The sequence below is a fragment of the Amphiprion ocellaris genome, chromosome 9 (assembly GCF_022539595.1).
Source record: "Amphiprion ocellaris isolate individual 3 ecotype Okinawa chromosome 9, ASM2253959v1, whole genome shotgun sequence".
Taxonomy (NCBI): Eukaryota; Metazoa; Chordata; class Actinopteri; family Pomacentridae; genus Amphiprion; species Amphiprion ocellaris.
Window position 1 is genome coordinate 17,316,066 of NC_072774.1, and position 17,653 is coordinate 17,333,718.

The window sequence follows — 17,653 nt, forward strand, 5'->3', positions numbered from 1 at the left end:
TCCATACACTACCAATCAAAAGTCTGGACATACGTTCTTTATTTTCATGACTATTTCATGACTGTGTCAGTTGTGTTGTGCAGAAGTTAGGTTATTACAAAGTTGACAGCCCTATTTGACAACTGTCAGAATCCATATTATGGCAAGAACCAATCAGCTAAGTAAAGAGAATCGACAGTCCATCATTACTTTAAGAACTGAAGGTCAGTCAGTCCGGAAAATTGCAAAAACTTTGAATCTATCCCCAAGTGCAGTTGCAAAAACCTCCAAGCGCTACGATGAAACTGGCTCACATGAGGACCTTCACAGGAGAGGAAGACCAAGAGTCACCTCTGCTGCTGAGGATAAGTTCATCTGACTCACCAGCCTCAGAAATCACAAGTTAACAGCACCTCAGATTAGAGCCCAGATAAATGTCACACAGAGTTCTAGTAGCAGATACATCTCTACATCAGCTGTTCAGAGGAGACTGAACCAATCAGGCCTTTATGGTCAAATAGCTGCTAAGAAACCACTACTAAGGAAAAGCAACAAGCAGAAGTGATTTGTTTGGGCCAAGAAACACAAGGAATGGACATTAGACCAGTGGAAATCTGTGCTTTGGTCTAATGTGTCCAAATTTGAGGTCTTTGGTTCCACCTGCCATGTCTTTGTGAAACACAGAAAAGGTGAACGGATGGTCTCTACATGCATGGTTCCCACCATGAAGCATGGAGGAGGAGGTGTGATGGTGTGGGGGTGCTTTCAAAACTGAAGGCACACTGAACCAGCATGGCTACCACAGCACCCTGCAGCGACACGCCATCCCATCCAGTTAGCACCACTTAAATCTTACTTGTGTTCTTGGATTTATTTTTTGTTGCCTAGTCCTGGTTTGTGCCCTCTCACCTGCTTGATGTTTCTACTGTTTACTTCATTGACCGTCTTAAAAACTCTGACCACAAGTTTGATAGTTAAGATTTGGACTTCTACCTGCCTCCTGTGTGTGCATTTGGAGTTTCTCTTCCCTTTACAAAAGTCACACAAAAAGTGTTAGCAGGGTAGATGCATTTCTGGTTCATTCAATAAATCTGAGGCTGATTATCTTGTGGACTTCGACTGATGTGCTAAGTCAGATATTTTGTTGCTTTTAGAAAAACCCCAGTGTCCTGATAAGATTGAGATTTGAATGGAATTTATTCACACTATTTTTTCATGTTGCATAAGCTTAATCTTCAACCGAAGTATAAGTTCTATTGTTGTGTTTGATGAATTTTTGAATTTGTAATCACTTTAAGACTGGATAATATTTCAGTTCCTGTAGGGGGAAATAACATGCAGACTAAAGTGATGACAAAAAAGTGAACTAAGAAAAAATAGGTAGTTTTTGCAAATTTTAGAAAAAAATGACACTGACAGATGAACTCTCTCTTCTTCTTTCTGTCTCTCTTATAGGATGGAAAAGCAGACTGTAAACAGGAGAAATGTCCACTGGTCTCTGAAGACTGTGCTCTGGTGGTGAAACAGACCGGGGCCTGCTGCGAGAGGTGTAAAGGTAAGACAGACAGGTGGACAGAAGGACAGAGCCAGGATACAGGACGCCTGTGTTGGTTTGGCTTTATGGCTCTGCACTGATGGCAGCCGTGGTTGGACTCATTTATGATTTTGGGTCTGTCCCATTTTCATAAACACGGAATCTCAGGGACAATAAACTGAGGTTACTGTGGCCTCACAAAACACATTTTTGCTCATAACTCAAGAGTCATATGACAAAATTTTGCACAGATGTTTAATAGGATGAAAATGATGACGTAATGACATTTAGCGTCTAAAAGTGCAAACTTCACTGTCGTGGTCATTGTGCATTAAAAATGTGTGTGAAGTATCTTCGTTTTCGAATTTGTAGCTTATTTGCTGCAACATCCATATTTGCAGAAGTGTCTATTGTCATGGATTCAGCTTTAGGTTCTGAAGCATATGAGCACATGCAAGCCATTTAAGTCTGTTTTTGTTTCTCTCAATGAACCTACACACTTCAAAGTCTTCACGACATACACCAGTCTGGACATACATAAACTGCAAATTGACTTTTTTTTTGGCAGAGGCAGACAATCATGAGGCGGTAATTCTAGTTTGATCATGGTATTATAATGTAGCAGCAGTGATAATGATAGGTTTATTGTACCTGCAGCTGCGCTACACTAATGGGAGACTGTAATAACACAAAAACAAAGAGATGCTAATGAGAGTCTCTCAACACACACAGACCCTTTGGGGATCACTTTAACGCACTGCATCTAAACAGCCAGGCCTAAATATGACCTGTGGGAGTAAAGCCATAGTATTTATTTCACGTGTAGGCACATACACACAGCAGTGTGTGGAGACAGTGTGGCTGCTGAAGGGGTTCACTGTTGGGTTTATAGGCCACAGACATACAGCTGCTTTTATGAGCTAGAAACTCCTCACTATACCTTCATCTCTCAGATCCTCATCTACTTCCTTGTCTGCAGCAGGTTTTAGGCACCGTTACACATTTGAAGTCAACCCTATATGCTCGTGAGCAACTTTAGAATTTGCATTGTCTTAGTAAAACTGTCCACTCTTAAGCTAAACTCAGAACAGAAAACACTTATTGGGCATGTGTATGACAAAAACAATGCGGGAATCCATTTATCTTGATATCTTTTGTCTATTTTTCATATATGTGCAGGTTAAATCAGCCTGCAACATGTTGGAATAATCGAAGTCTAATGTTAGCTGACCACTGTGAAAAACATAAATGTATGCACCTTATTTGATTCAAAGCCTTAATTTCATTTTATTTGCTGCTCCATTACTGAAACTCTGATTAATATTGGGCATCATCCATTTGGACATTCAATGACTAACTACTGTGGCTGCTTATGATAGGCTGAGGCCCCTGTCAATCAAGCAGGACCTCATGTCCATCCTTAAAGGACAATTTCAGTAATTAAAAAGTCTTCAGGTTGTCATTTGGTTCTGTTCATTTCTGCAGTGCATTCAAATCTGTTTGCAGGCTCTAGAAACTGTGGACATCAAGTTTACTTCATTTTTGCTCAGTGATAACGATAATTTAGGCCAAGTGCTGCTTTTAAAAGTCTCAGTAATAGCTAACTTCATATTCACTGTGATAGATTACATCAATTGGAATGCAGGAGTTCTTAATGAAGGAAGATTAGCCACCAAAATACCCAAAAAAGGAAGCAAACATAAATCTCTATAGAGTCTAGTTCATGTTAAAGAAAAAGTTTTTTTTTTCATATAACCACATATAGATTTGTTTGTAGATGTCTTTTAGATTGTATTACTGCATATTAGGTTGCTTTTGTATTGGCCTCCACCCTCAAATCCTGAATAAACCAAACAGTGAAGCCCCCCAAAACAGTCTTCACTTTGGAGGATGTTATCGCTCTTTCTGTGCTCATGAAGCCATGTGGCTCTACGGTATTATAAAAACACACACCTAACTCCGAGCCCTCAGAAGGGGCGCGGTTCTTTTGTTTGCGGTCCGCCGTTTTACGACGCAGCACTTCGTTAAGAGAGGTGGAACACGCTCAGCTAGGACAGGGAAAGCCCCACGTCGCCACGGCAGCCAGTGTTAGTTTTCTATTGTGTGGTTGACTTGCGGTTGCCGTGACCAAATTTAGGACCCCTTAGTGTCTTTGCTTTGGAAACCACAGCAACTCCTGCATGTCATATTGCTGTTTTCTCACTTTTATGAAATCATACACACAGTTAAAGAAAATCACAGCCAGATTGCATCAGTTTATTGGGAGCAGTTTATTCTAAAAGCAGCTTAATTAACCACTTTATATTTGCAGCAGTGTAGCAGAAGGCCGTTCGAAATGGCATACTAAGCTTATTTGAAAAAAAATGGCATAATCTGAGCGTCTAACATTTTTTTTTAAAAGTCTGTATTAAGTGATTTTTCCTCAGCAACAAGACGTAATGCATCTTGAGCTATTGAACCCCTATAAATACAAAAACACACAAAAAGATGTTGAAGAAAAATGGCTACTGCATGTTTAAATTAAATGTGCATTAATGATGTTGACTGAAAATAAAAGATAATGTAATATTTGTTGATTTACATTTAATTTTTGAGCAATAGTATGTTTGTACATAGTATGTTAAAAACAAGTCTCTTTTAAACTTTAATTGTATTCACTGACTCCACCATCCACACACTGGTTGTCATTGTCCACATTGATGTGAGTAAATCTTTTCAAATGCTATTGACATTAAAGTTCAAATGTGACACATTCCTCAACTACAGCAAAGACAAAGTTATAATTGAGAAAAAGTATCTTTAAGTTTTTTGGTTTTTTTATTGGGACTAGAAGACAAAAGTATGCTACTCTGCTTCTTGCAACCGGAGCAAACAACCCCAGATTTTTATTTCAATATTTTTACATCCTGGTCGGTTCAGAGAAGTATGTAGCATTGCCTTTTTCTAAGAGCCCTCCCATTTAAAACAAGTGAGAAAAAGACATACAAGACCCTATCAATTGTAGTAGGAAGCTTGATGAGAAAATAGTTTTTATGGCCTTTATATATTTTCCTTGAGTGAGGTTGTTTACATTTTGTACGCAAAAAGATTTTTCTTCATCTCCAAAGTGTGTTCGTTAGGTGCTGTGTTGGTCCAGGGTTTATAATATTATAATGTCTACTGTCTAAAGGCATGAACTAGCCCAAAATTCTTTGGAAAGTGCTTTTTTGTTTGCAGAACTAGTGTGAAGAGCAGAATAGACCAGCGATACTCCCAAACTGATCACAGAATCCTTTCAGATACCCTTGAACACACAATACTGATATAAAACTGTATTTTTCTTTCTCTATGGACTTACACACATTTTCAATTTATCCCTCGCTAGACCGAGAGCTTCAACCAACTAGAAGATGATGTGTTGTCATATTAGTCTGCGTCAGTGAGTGTATGAGCAGGATATGAGTCTCTGTAGGTTCTCTTGCTATCTAATCTGATATTTTTTGTTTTTTCTTTTTCTAAAATACCGTACATCCTCCTGCAGCAGCGATCCAGCATCAGAGGGTTTGGTTTACACAGAGGAAAGTAGATCAATGGCCGTGATCAAGTTTCATTGTATGGAAAGTTAAACATTGATCTGAGACCACTTACTGTAAATGGGATGAAATGAATAGGCTATTCATTTAGCGTTGAGTGGACAGCAGTTGACAGCTCGGTGGGTGTGAGTTACTGAGCAGCTGTTACATCCCAACCAGTTTTTCTAAAAGTGTCTCTATTTGAGAGAACGAGGTGAAGATTAGTGCCTATGAGCTGATTTCTATCACTGAATTTTATGAAATGTATGCGGAAAAAGGGTTTATGATGCAGTAAACTTTATTTATCCCACAGTAGGGAAATCTACATTGTTACAAGAGGGGGAGGGGGATAGCAAAGATTGAAGAAACATCAGAAAAATAAAATGCACATAAGTACTAGTTCAGATTGTCCACATTCCTCTGGATGAAAGAACAATATTGCAGCTGTCACAAGTTTTGCACAGATTCTTTCATGAGTGCAAATACTAATAAAGATGTATTAATATTGCACTTGTCCATCCAGAGTTTGGAAAGTACAAACCAATCATATTTCACAGCTTTGAACATCCACATCATGGAATCAGATGATTCCTTACAGATTTGCAGCCTTTGAGTTTGATTTGATTCATGGAAATAAGGACTTATTTTGCAGCTTCATTATCTGACAAACACAAGACCAGCTTGCAAGCCGCACACAATCCTGCGGCTACAAATCTTGAATTATTAGGTGTTACATTTTCAGGTGATCATTAGGATTTCAAATGTCTCAGCTGTATAAAAACACCAGGAAGAGCTTTGAAAAATTGATGTCACCCGTGCTGCAGCAGAACACTTGAAAAAGCATTTCTGATTTATAATAAGCACTTCAGTATTCTTCCTCATTCTTTTATTTTCTGTGTAGAATTTGTAAATTTTGTTGTTTGTCTAAAACTAAGATTTAAAAACAGAAATTATGCAGAAAGCCAACTAAAGCTTACGTACCAGAAGTTTTTAATCAATTGCGTCAAGTTTGAAAAAATTTAGACCACAATTTATTACCCTCCATCCCAAATGTTATAAACGCGTGAAAAGACATGTTTTACAGTGCTGTTGTCGTAATTTTTCAGAGCACATTTCTCTGGCTTTCTCCAGTGAAACATTTTTTAGCCCATCAAATGGCATGAATCATTAAAAAGCATACAACTAGTTGTATATGATGGTAAATATTGTATATTTCCCAAAAGTTTCCCAAAGGTAAAGGTTCGTCCAGTAGATTGTAATTTCCCAGAACTCCCAGATGATTCAGGAAATTAGTCCACTACTGTATTAAAAGCATCCAGGTGTCAAATGGTCTTTGAATGTTGGCCTTTAATAACTGGCAACAAAGCATGATCATACTTCAGTCGCTGAAGAAAAACAACTTGTTTGCAGTTGCAGGCTTTTAAAAATGCAGAGTTTATATCAACTCTGCTGAAAATGCAACATCCTCTTAATTTAGACCCTGATTTCTTCACTAGAAACACGGGTAGAGGAGCCGAGTCCATCAAAAGGTTTTTGTTCTGCCAAGAAAACTAATTTCTCTGCATTGTTTAACTGTCTTTCTCTGCCCGTCTTTCAGGTTGCATGCTAGATGGACGATCCTACAACAGCTCAGTGTCCTGGACCAGCTCCACCAAACCCTGCATAACTAGACGCTGTCAGGTACGTGTGTGTGTGTGTGTGTGTGTGTGTGTGTGTGTGTGTGTGTGTGTGTGTGTGTGTCTGACCTCGCTACACTGATGGGAGGTGAAGCGAGCAGACGGTGTTGTTTCGGCTCAGACGTCATGCTGAAACCTCTGACCTCTGATCTGAAAAACTCGGTCACGCTGTTGTTAGAGGAAGGCAGAGATACATGGACGAGTGAGGGATGAAAGGATGGAAGAGAAGAACAAAGGCACTGGAGGTGAAGGGGTGGAAGGAGGTTTGAATGAAAGACAAGGAGAAGGAAAGAAGAAGGGAAGGGAAGTGGAATGAAACAACATGGAAAGGAAGGAAAGCAGGGGAGAAAGAAGAGGAATAGGAATGAGGAGCATGAAGCATGAAAGTCATATTTATCTGCTTAAAAAGATGCACAAACCGAACTAATAATGTCCCCTTGGGGTTTTGACAGGAAGGTGTCATCACTGAGGCGGAGGTGCAGTGTGTCGTCCACTGCAAGAATCCCAAAATCCACCCAAAGAAGTGCTGCCCCACCTGCCCCAGTGAGTACAAACTTTAATGTAAGCCTCTCTGTGTGTAAACTCTCTGGAAATTTGTCAACTATTATTCAGCATCAGGGTTCCTATAGTTGATCAGGAAAATATTAAAGTCTTTCGAAAGTTAAAAAAAAAAAAAAAAAAAAGTATTGACAGCTGTTAATGTTTTTAATGAATGGGTGGGATTTGGAATCAGCTGAAGCTATCAGTCACTGTTAGTTGTGTGACTGTAAAGGAACGGAAAGATTTTGCGGGTTAGAAAGATTTTAACTGTCTCTATTTGACCTGAAAACTAAGACTAACTGAAGATTAACATCGTGAAATTTCAAGCTGCATCAACAGTTTGTGTCTTTAACATGTTTTTTGTTTTTAGTATTCTATGTATGTAATACAGGAAGTAAAATATGTCGAACTCTACTACTGGAAAACCCACCTACGTAGGAAAATCAAATAGTCAACTAAAGCCCCTTTCAGATTCATTCCTTTCTGTTAATCTGACGGCATTTCAACGTGTTCACATCTTTTCTGAATGGACATCCTGGTCACTTTTTTGTAAAAGTTTTGATGGCAGTCGTATTAGGTTCATCCATTTTCATACCACTTTCAGCAAAATCTAAACTGAATGTCGTCGCATTAATGGATAGGCAGGTTGATTTAATAAGCAGCATGGTTTTGATAATTACCTTATTACATAAATATGGACAGGGATTACACAACTGCACATATCTTCCCGTGAGACTATGAAACCACAAAATCATAAAATTGCCAAAAAATAACTTGATATGACAGAAAGAGAGTTTGATTTTAGATCAGACTCTTACAGTAAAATAATATCCCGACAGCTGTGATGGACCTAGATTTGAGGACTGCTGCTATGTATCATCGCTTATACACTGTGACTCTGTGTGTGACAGCTCACCTCTTTGAAGTGAAGAAAAGTACCAAGCGTCATTTGCTGCTAGATCCAGATCAGTTTGACCCTCTTTGTTGAAAAATTTGCTTTTAGTTTAGGTTTAATCTTATGTTTACGAGCAGCTCCTTGGGCCATGATGTACTGTTCAATCTGCCCAAATATCGCGTGAGGTTTTAGCTCTCTGTGTCACTGTCGGATATTGTTTGTTTGAATGAAGCACGAGGAATAGCATTATTAAAGTGGCAGAATGATGCAACTTGAATAGTTTGATGAAGCCAGCAACGTTTTTAAGAACTTGACTTTTTATTTCCTCAAAACGTTTTACATATTGACAGAAATCAGGTTGTATTCTTGAAAAAACAACACACTTGTATGTTGACTTCTTCTGCTTTTAGGAGGTTTTGTGATTCTATTATAAACTTTTATGAGAAGCAAAAGTCTTATTTGCCAGCTCTGGATTTGTGTGAAACAAAAATGCTGCCTTCACTTTCAGACTGCCTTCAATACGAGCTTTATGTGAGGAGACAGATGTTTCATTCAATAAATGTAAGTGTAGGTGAACTAAACAGTAATTTGTTGCTTGTAACGTCTCTCCCTGCAGGCTGTATCTTCGAGGGTCGTCTGTATAAAGAGAAGGAGGAGTTCAGTCCAGAAGGCAAACCCTGCATAAAGTGTACCTGCACTGTGAGTCCACACACACTAGTTACATTCTCACCTTGGAGCGGGAACTCTGTCCTACAAAGTAGTTAGTTTTGGAGTCTCCTGGGAGTCACAAATTTTTGGGTTGGAACAACATCCTCATTTCCTCCCGTATTCCTCCCCCTACTCCCGTTAGACAAACAAACCCTACAGGTACGTCCATAAACACATTACAGCATTAATGTGCTGACACCTAGTTGGGGCACCCTGTAGGCTTTTTAACAAATACACACACATACAGAGCTGTCATAGTTTGCCCTGCTGATTTATGCGCAGAAATCTCTTTATTGATCTGTTATTTCCGATTCTGTCTTCAGGTTTGAAACTAATTAAAATAGTTTTTGTGGACACACCAGAAAAATCACACAAATTTGTGTAAATTTATGTCGATATAAAGTCGGTGATGTCCTCTTTTCCCATTTTTTCTTTTGGTGGTGATAACAAAACAACCAAATATTAACTATGCAATAAAACAACATGTCAAACTTGGACAATGAGGAAAGTAAAGTTTCTGTAAAACATGCAAGCATTATTTTATGACTTAATTTGCTGGAGATGAAAATGTTGAATTGAATGCATGTTGGTTATTAAGTTGTATTTTTTGTTCCAGGGAGGACGGACTCTCTGCATGAGGGAGGTGTGTCCTGTCCTTTCCTGCCCCAACCACCTCAGCCACACCCCTCCTGGACAGTGCTGTCCCAGATGTCTCGGTAAAATCCAGCAATCATTCCTCTCACCTGTCGCCTCAGTGCACATCGATGTAAAGTCTCTATTGGAATATTTCACATAAAAATTTTCTGTGGCACCCTGGAAGACCACTGACAAAAATGTAGCGAATGTTAAAAAGCATTGTAACACTAGGCTAATTCCTAATAATGAAAGAATCATCTCTTTTTGCTGACTTTGTATGGATTTGCATCACTTCAGATTTTCAATATAGCTTATGAATGTTCTGCTGAATGGCAAAACTTTAAACCCCAACTGTACTTAAAAACAACCAAAACATTTATGACTTTTGTACCTGTCTTATTTGTGACCATGTCTCCCCTCCTCCAGGTCAGAGGAAGGTGTTTGATCTGTCTTTAGGAAGCTGTCTGTTCCACAGTGAGGTCTATGAGAATGGTACCTGCTTCATACATGACAACTGCACCACCTGCACCTGCAAGGTACCAGCCTGGATATCAAACGCTCCTGTCAGCTATTTTTTGATAATTATTCATTCCACTATTCCCTTATTATGGAGATTCTTCAATCTAATTTGTTTTGGCCATGTTTTTTTTCCTCCCAGGATTCCACAGTGGTGTGCAAGAAACGGTGCTCACGGCCGGGAAGTTGCCAGGGCAACCAGTGCTGTGATGAGTGTCTGTCCTATGTGAAAGTGGAGGAAGTGAAATACTGCAGAGTCCGGAACAAGATCTACAGGGTGAGAAAGCAGAGTGAGTGGATGGATGGATGGATGGATGGATGGATGGATGGATGGATGGATGGAAAAGGAATGAATGAATGATGGTGTCTCTACACCTGGATGGATGTGTTCTGACTCTGCTGTGTCTTTTCTCTGCTACAGGAAGGAGACATGTGGTCATCAGTGAACTGCACTCTCTGCGCCTGTGTTAAAGGCAACATAGAGTGTCGGCCCAAACAGTGTGTACCAATCACCAGCTGCCCCTCGGTGAGTGACAGACCCGCCAGCCAATCAGTGACCAGCATCCATTCGCTAGCTTTGCATCTGGATACCCTAGGTGTTCACATTATAAAAACTCTGTCTCTGTCAGTCCACTTTATCTGCCTGACCGGTCTGACACTCACACTTTACAGCCTGTGACTAACTCCATCAATTTCACTTCACATGCGTGACGCCTCAAAACGATGATACAGCCGTGATTTATCGACCGCGCTGCCATGACCAACTCTTAAATTCAACAGTTTAACCTAAAAAAAAATAGGTGTAGAGTATCAATCTGAAGCAAAGCACTGAACTCTCATCCTTATATGCTCTTCTTTTAATCTATAACTGCTAATGTAGGTTGCTCCTTCTTTATCTTTATATTTGAATGTAGGAATTTGTCACAGTATGTAGAAAAATCTGTCATTCGGTTAAAAAATTAATTCCTGACTGTCGTGAATATGTTTGGATTGTGTAATTGGAGTGTATAACTCAGGTCTGTTTGATAGTTGTTATCATCAGATGTTAGAGATCATACAGTCTACAATACACAGCGGTCATTTTTGCTCATTAGATATGTTTCTCGGCGGCTGGGAACTGCAGGCAGGGCGAAGGTTTGAGCTCCGTTCACTTGTCGCAGAGGTCGCCCTGAGGTCATCTGTCGGTCGGCGGGTGATGGAGTGAATTCCTCGCATACCGCCGGCCGGTGGCGGTCACACAGTCAAAGCCGGTGTCAGTGTTAGTCCAAGTTCACACGCTTCCAGCGGTTACAACAAGCCCTCACCTGTTGTTTGTGGTCAGGACAGGCGACTGCAGAGTGATGTAGGTGGTCTGCAGTGAAAAGGCAAAGGTTCACTTATTACATGCTGGTAATGCTGTAGTTTTAGAGTGTTTTTGAAACAGCCTGGTTGGTTTTTTACTTTTGATGTAAACCCTGTAAAGCACATTGAAAAAAGCACGTTTTCAGGAATTGTCTGTGTTACAACCACATGCCAGCTGTACTTGTAGATGTTTCAAGGTTCAGCATGGTGTTTGTGCCATGATATGATGTGCTGGAGCCTCTGCATCCATTGTAATATCAGATTTGTTGTTGCTCCTTGTTGCTTATGATGCCATGCTGGAGAGATCATAGCTCATACAAACTCTGCATAAAGCGTACTTTTGGCAAATACTTTGAATATAGCATTACCTTTCTTTTATTTTGTAGCATCTAAAAACACGGATAAACATATTGACGAAGATGTTTTGCAGTTTGATGGTTTTCATGCTGTATTTTAATCAGATGAGCAAATGTGAAGTGGTTTAAGTTTGGAAAAATCTATGGTGGTGGGTGGAATTTTTTAAAAGAATTACTTGTTGATCTGATAATAGATGTATGAAAGAGGATATGAAGTTGGTTGTTGTGAGAGAAGAGGATGCAGAAGATGCTGTTAGATGGAAGCAGATGATTTGCTGTGGTGACGTCTGAAGTGAAAAGTCAAAAGGAAAAGAAGAGGAGGAGTAATTGTTGATCTTATAGGATACAAAACTAATTTCTCAGCAGGGTAAATTGGATTAGCAACAATTCAGACTGACAACAGCTCTGTCCTAAATCAGTGCTAAGAGTCCTGGTGATGGAGACGTGTTGTTAGAGACACCAGTGAGATTTCAAATACAATCCTGAAATTCCAGTTTGAGTTACAGATTGCCTTGTTTAAAGGTTTATCATTCACCAAAATCCTGCACTAAAAGGTTTGTAATATTCAAACCGATATATAAAACTCTGGAAACCCTACCCAACCCTAGCAGAGGCTGCAGCATTGAAGATGATGCATTGATGTGATTGGCCGTTAGTGTTTTCCTCGACGTGTTTCTGATGCCAGTGGAGTTTTAACTTTGTAATAAACACAACATGAAAGAAATGAAATGACATTTTAAGTTACTTTGATGCAGTTCCAGTGCGTGTAGCTCACCGTTGCTCTCTATCACATAATAATTGAAGGAATGTAAACACAGTTACTGTAAGGAATTTAAAGCATGACTCAGCATGATCACAAACAGCACATGCTCCCAGCATTGTGTATGTGACATCAGTGGATGAAACCTGACACACTATAAATCAAAACCTATGCTGTAGGCTTGGCGGTACACCTGTTAACCCTTTGCATCAAACTATATATCCAGGTTAACGTGGCGTTACACATCCATTCACCTCCCTCAGTACTACGCTTTTACTTTTCACCTCTTTACAGGAAGTAAACATTGCTTTTTGTAACTGAAGTGTATGTTAGTACTGAGTTTAATTTATTGATTTATGAGCCTAATTCCTGGAAACTGAGTCTGTTTGCCTGCTTCTAATCAAGTTTTCAGAATGTCACATGAGAACGCAAATTCACAGGTTCTATTTGCAGGCGGCAGTTACACAAGCTCAAGTAAAAAACTAATGTTTGCTTTATGTTTACATGAAAAGACTGATCTGTAATAGTAAGGAACTCATGCAAAGCAAACTTGCACACCTGTCCTCAGTTATCACGAGCGCGACTCATCTCTCTCACAGAGGTCAACATAGTCTGCATCACACTCACACACACACACACACACACACACACACACACACACACACACACACACACACACACACACACACACACACACACACACACACACACACACGCAAACTCTCCCATGCCGTCATCCTGCGGTCAGCAGCAGGTCGACAGAGTGTGTAGGTCCCTTTTGGAGACAGTGTGTCTCCGAAAAGCCTTTTGTCTGTGTGGCATTTGAGTGACAGCAAAGAAGAGGTTCCCTATATTTAGGCCCCTGAAAACCAATCTCTGTCAGTGTGTGTGTGTGTGTGTGTGTGTGTGTGTGTGTGTGTGTGTGTGTGTGTGTGTGTGTGTGTGCGTATGTGCACGTGTGTGTCCTCGGTTTGTCAAAAGGCAGCCCTCTTCAAAGAGAGAGAGTGCCCTTTGTGCAGAGGTTAGGCTCTGGAGTGTGTATTGAGTGTACAGAGAACGTCTGTATGTGATGACAGATGAGTGGTGTGTGTGTGTTTGTGTGTGTGTGTGTGTGTGTGTGTGTGTGTGTGTGTGTGTGTGTGTGTGTGTGAGAGAGAGAGAGAGAGGAAGATGGGAAAAAAGTCTGCGTGTACTTGTACATTTGCGAGGACCAGTTTCAGTTTCTAACTGTCGGATTAGAGCTCTTTTGGACAAGTGAGGGCATTTGGTTGTTCGGGACATTCATAGAATGGTTAAGGTTAGAGTTAGGTTGGTTTAAGTGTTAAAGCATGAAGGTGTGATGGTCGGGGTAATCGGCTTAGAGGACGAAATATCACTGAGGGTCCTCGCTAACACAGAAGTGCAAGTGTGTGTGTGCGCTAATGAAGGGCTTCCCTGAGGCAACAAAAACTAGGTGTGTGAAAGAGTCCTCTGATCTGCACTTCTGATGGAAGTTGAAACATACTGTACACACAGTCACAGAGGGTCCTGTTACACAGACAAAGTTCAGCGGTTGAAGTTGGAGTATCGGTGTCTCTCAGGCCGTCCTGGTTTGACTGTGAACTTGTTAAAACGCGAACTCTTCCTCTGGTTCGATCTTTAATTTGATTCCTGTTCCATCTGTCTGAATGACAGCACGAAAACAGTATTATTATCTTTGTTTTCTCTGCCAATAAAATGTGGAAGAAGGTTGGAATTTTACCCCAGTCCAATTTCAACTGATGGTTAGAGGAATATCTCCAGAATGCAGCTGATGCTTGGTTGACTTCACACCAAATATGTATAAACTGTTATAGAGCCAGAAATATTTAACATTCAGAATATTTTTCTACTAACCTGTTCTGTCCACGTGCATTTCAATATTATCAGTTTTCTTAGTTTCAAATGTTTCACATTAACTTAATCTGGCCTGTTTTTCTCTTTAATTATTTCTTTTTGCTGCTTTTTTTTATCAGCTCACAGGTTTTATTTGCATCACAGACACATGAAAAGGCAAAGCAAAAACCAGCAGCAAAGCTGACTGTAATCAGATTTAAGTAGCAGCCATGGCATTTTAACAATAACAGTGTTTACTTTGGCACTTCAGAACTGTAGTTTTTCAACAGCTAAAGTTTTCAGATGTATAATGTATTTTACTCTGAAATTCATTTTTTAAAAGTTTATCTAATCTATTCTGTCTCTTGTCCACATTTGATGCCGCTCACTAAACCTGCATTCTGTCAAAAACTTTGTTTCTGTTTTTCTTTATCATTCCAAATGTTGAGTCATTTTGCCATCTTTTCTTAATCTGTCCAATCCTTTTGAGAGTTATCTAACACTTATTGTCTGTGACTCGTCTCCTGCAGAATAAGATCCTGAACAGAACCGGCTGCTGTCCAGTTTGCACTGAAAGTGAGTAAGTCCTTCTCCGCCCCTCTCCCTCTCCACATATTGAACCGTGACGTTCTCACTGGTGTGTGTGGTCTTCCAATCTCTATGTAATCTTTAAAAAGGCCTTTAATTTGAGGTCTTAGAATCCTAAAATATCTTAAATAATACATTTTGTGTTAATGCAACTGCGGAATGAGAATTATTGATTGTACTGAATGATATTTAGCATGAAGGTAATTACAAGCCAAAACCTCCAGTATGAAGCGTCTTTCTTAAAAAGCAATGAAAACAAATCTCAGCACAGCCTTCGTAGCTTCAGCCGAGTATTCCCCAGGAACTTCAGTCCAGACTGTGGTTTGCCCTCGGGTCATTTTACTTTGGCTTCTAATTGCAGCAAAAATCCCCCAAAATGTGCTATTTCAGGACTACAAATACTCCATAAACCTCACTTGGATATAATATACAGTTTTAGTTGGTGAGGCAGACGTTTCACCACACCACAGATTCCAGTTCCACTTCTGAGGGAGTCAGATTAGTGCCACATATTTCAGCATTTATCATAAATTAGTTTTTTTTTTTTTTGCTTCTGGCTGTCAGGTTTCAACATGTATTCTTTATAAAGCCCTGCATTTTGGGTTGTCAGTTTCTATCCTGAATCAGAGACAGATAGTGTTCCACTGCTGCTATTATGGGTCATTTAAGTCTAAATAGTTTTTCTGCAGTATATTTCTGTTTGTTTTGGTAGATCTGCACCACATATTTCAACATTTACTCTATCTTTCTCTGCGTTTATCTCTGTGCAGAGCCGGGTGTATGTACAGTGTTTGGCGACCCTCACTACAACACCTTCGACGGCAGGACCTTCAACTTTCAGGGGACGTGTCAATATGTGCTGACTCGTGATTGTGGCAGCATTCCCTCTGGAGGGCCGGGAAACAACGTCAACGTCAACAGCCCAGACTCCAGCTTCACGGTAAGATGGGAGTTGCAGATTTTGGGAAACCGTGTACTCTGATGAGAAAGGTGAGGGGAAAATATGTCTTCTAAATGTGGGTGACAACTTCATATTGACAGCAGGACTTTTCAGAACTCAACACATCTTGCATCATCCTTTCTGCACCCAGCTGTAGTCAAATCCATTAGGAGAAATTTATACAAAGTGGTTTAACAACCTCTTGTCTCTTAATTCTGTCTGTTCTATATGTAAGAAAACATGTCAGTAAGACAACTTCACAGTTATTGGAAGGTACCTTCAATGGAGGCTTGCAGTTCCCCTCAGGTTTTAGACTTTGTGCTAAAACTCTATAAATGCTACTGTGTAGGTCAAGATAATTATTATACCCCGCCCTGGGTTTGTTTTAATCTAACACGACATGCAATTGTAAATATATTTTCATTGTAATAAAAAAGCATAAAAGAAATCACAGAATTAGCTCGAACTAAACCAACTAAAACTTGTGTTGGCTTCAGTTTTGATTATTTCGTTACTTTACTCCCAGGTGTTGGTGAAGAACGATGCCCGGCGGACTCGCTCCTTCTCCTGGACTCAGTCTGTTGAGGTGAGATTGGGCGGTTTGATCCTCAGCCTGCACCAGCACCTGACGGTCCGGAGGAACGGGACCCGCATCGCGCTGCCTTTCCACGGCCCTGGGGTCCACATCGACCTGGACGGATACCTGCTCAAACTCACCACCATTGCAGGTCAGCACACATCAGTCTGGTGTCACTATTTTTAAAGACCTGGCTCTGAATATAAAGCTGGGAATTTTCTCTCTTTAGTCTCGGATATGGACACTTTGTTTTATAGAGTCTGTACAATTGCAGGTTTTTTGTTAAAAACATTTTTAAAAACATAAGGAATGGATACTTACGCTTTCACTATTTTCCAATATTCTAGTGATTCACAGCAAAGTATTGCTAAACTAAACACTTTCTAATGTTTAATGCAAACAGCAACCTGGAGTTGGCTACAAACAATATAGTTAAATTAAATCAATAGATTTTTTAAAGTTTGGCAGTGTATTAGTTATTTTTCATTCAATACTGAAACAGGATATAATTATTCCCATCACACACTCTGTAACAAGCCAGAATTTGAGTTCAGTTTTCATGCCAGTGGAGCAAATTGGACATTCCCTTAACAGAGGTCAAGAAAGAAGGTTGATGCTCAAGCTTTCTTTCTTTCTCTTTTTAAAGTGTAAACCAGATAAAATACACTCAACTCTGTTTGGTTTGTTGTATAGTGAAGCCTCTTCCAAAAGAATTACCTTCAGTCAATGAATTTTAACTGAGCTTTTCTCTCCACCTCCACATGCAGGTTTGGAGATCACATGGGATGGTGACAGTTTTGTGGAGGTTGTAGCTGCTCCCCATCTTCGCGGACGCCTCTGCGGCCTCTGCGGCAACTACAATGGTCACAAGCGCGACGACACTATGGGAGGCGACGGCCAGTTCAAGTTCGACGTGGACGAGTTTGCCGAGTCGTGGCGAGTCGAAGGAAACGAGGTTTGCTCCCAGCAGCATCCGCCTCGCAGGCCGACGTCCTTCCTGTGCCCCGGCAGCGTCAAAGTCAAGTTCCGGGCCCACAGGGAGTGCCAGAAGATAAAGTCATGGGAGTTTCAGAAGTGCCATCGTGTGGTGGACTTCGGCCCTTTCTACAGGTGAGAACGAGGCTGAGTCTGCTGGCAGAAAAATGCTAGAAGTAGCTCACTTTTTGTTTCAAATGAGGGGCTGTTACCACAAATATATAGAC

General features: G+C 40.2%; 1 protein-coding gene across 2 annotated transcripts in view; it reads left to right on the forward strand.

Annotated features, from left to right (window-relative positions):
- Positions 1–17,653, forward strand: part of bmper (BMP binding endothelial regulator) — a 48,393-nt gene that overhangs the window by 27,787 nt on the left and 2,953 nt on the right. For both annotated transcript variants that reach the window (XM_035948798.2, XM_035948797.2), the window contains 12 exons: positions 1,435–1,534; positions 6,662–6,744; positions 7,193–7,283; positions 8,792–8,874; positions 9,500–9,599; positions 9,946–10,055; positions 10,178–10,312; positions 10,457–10,561; positions 14,877–14,922; positions 15,705–15,874; positions 16,401–16,602; positions 17,219–17,561. In XM_035948798.2, coding sequence (XP_035804691.1) covers positions 1,435–1,534; positions 6,662–6,744; positions 7,193–7,283; positions 8,792–8,874; positions 9,500–9,599; positions 9,946–10,055; positions 10,178–10,312; positions 10,457–10,561; positions 14,877–14,922; positions 15,705–15,874; positions 16,401–16,602; positions 17,219–17,561 — 1,568 coding nt within the window. The remainder of the gene's footprint in view (positions 1–1,434; positions 1,535–6,661; positions 6,745–7,192; positions 7,284–8,791; positions 8,875–9,499; positions 9,600–9,945; positions 10,056–10,177; positions 10,313–10,456; positions 10,562–14,876; positions 14,923–15,704; positions 15,875–16,400; positions 16,603–17,218; positions 17,562–17,653) is intronic.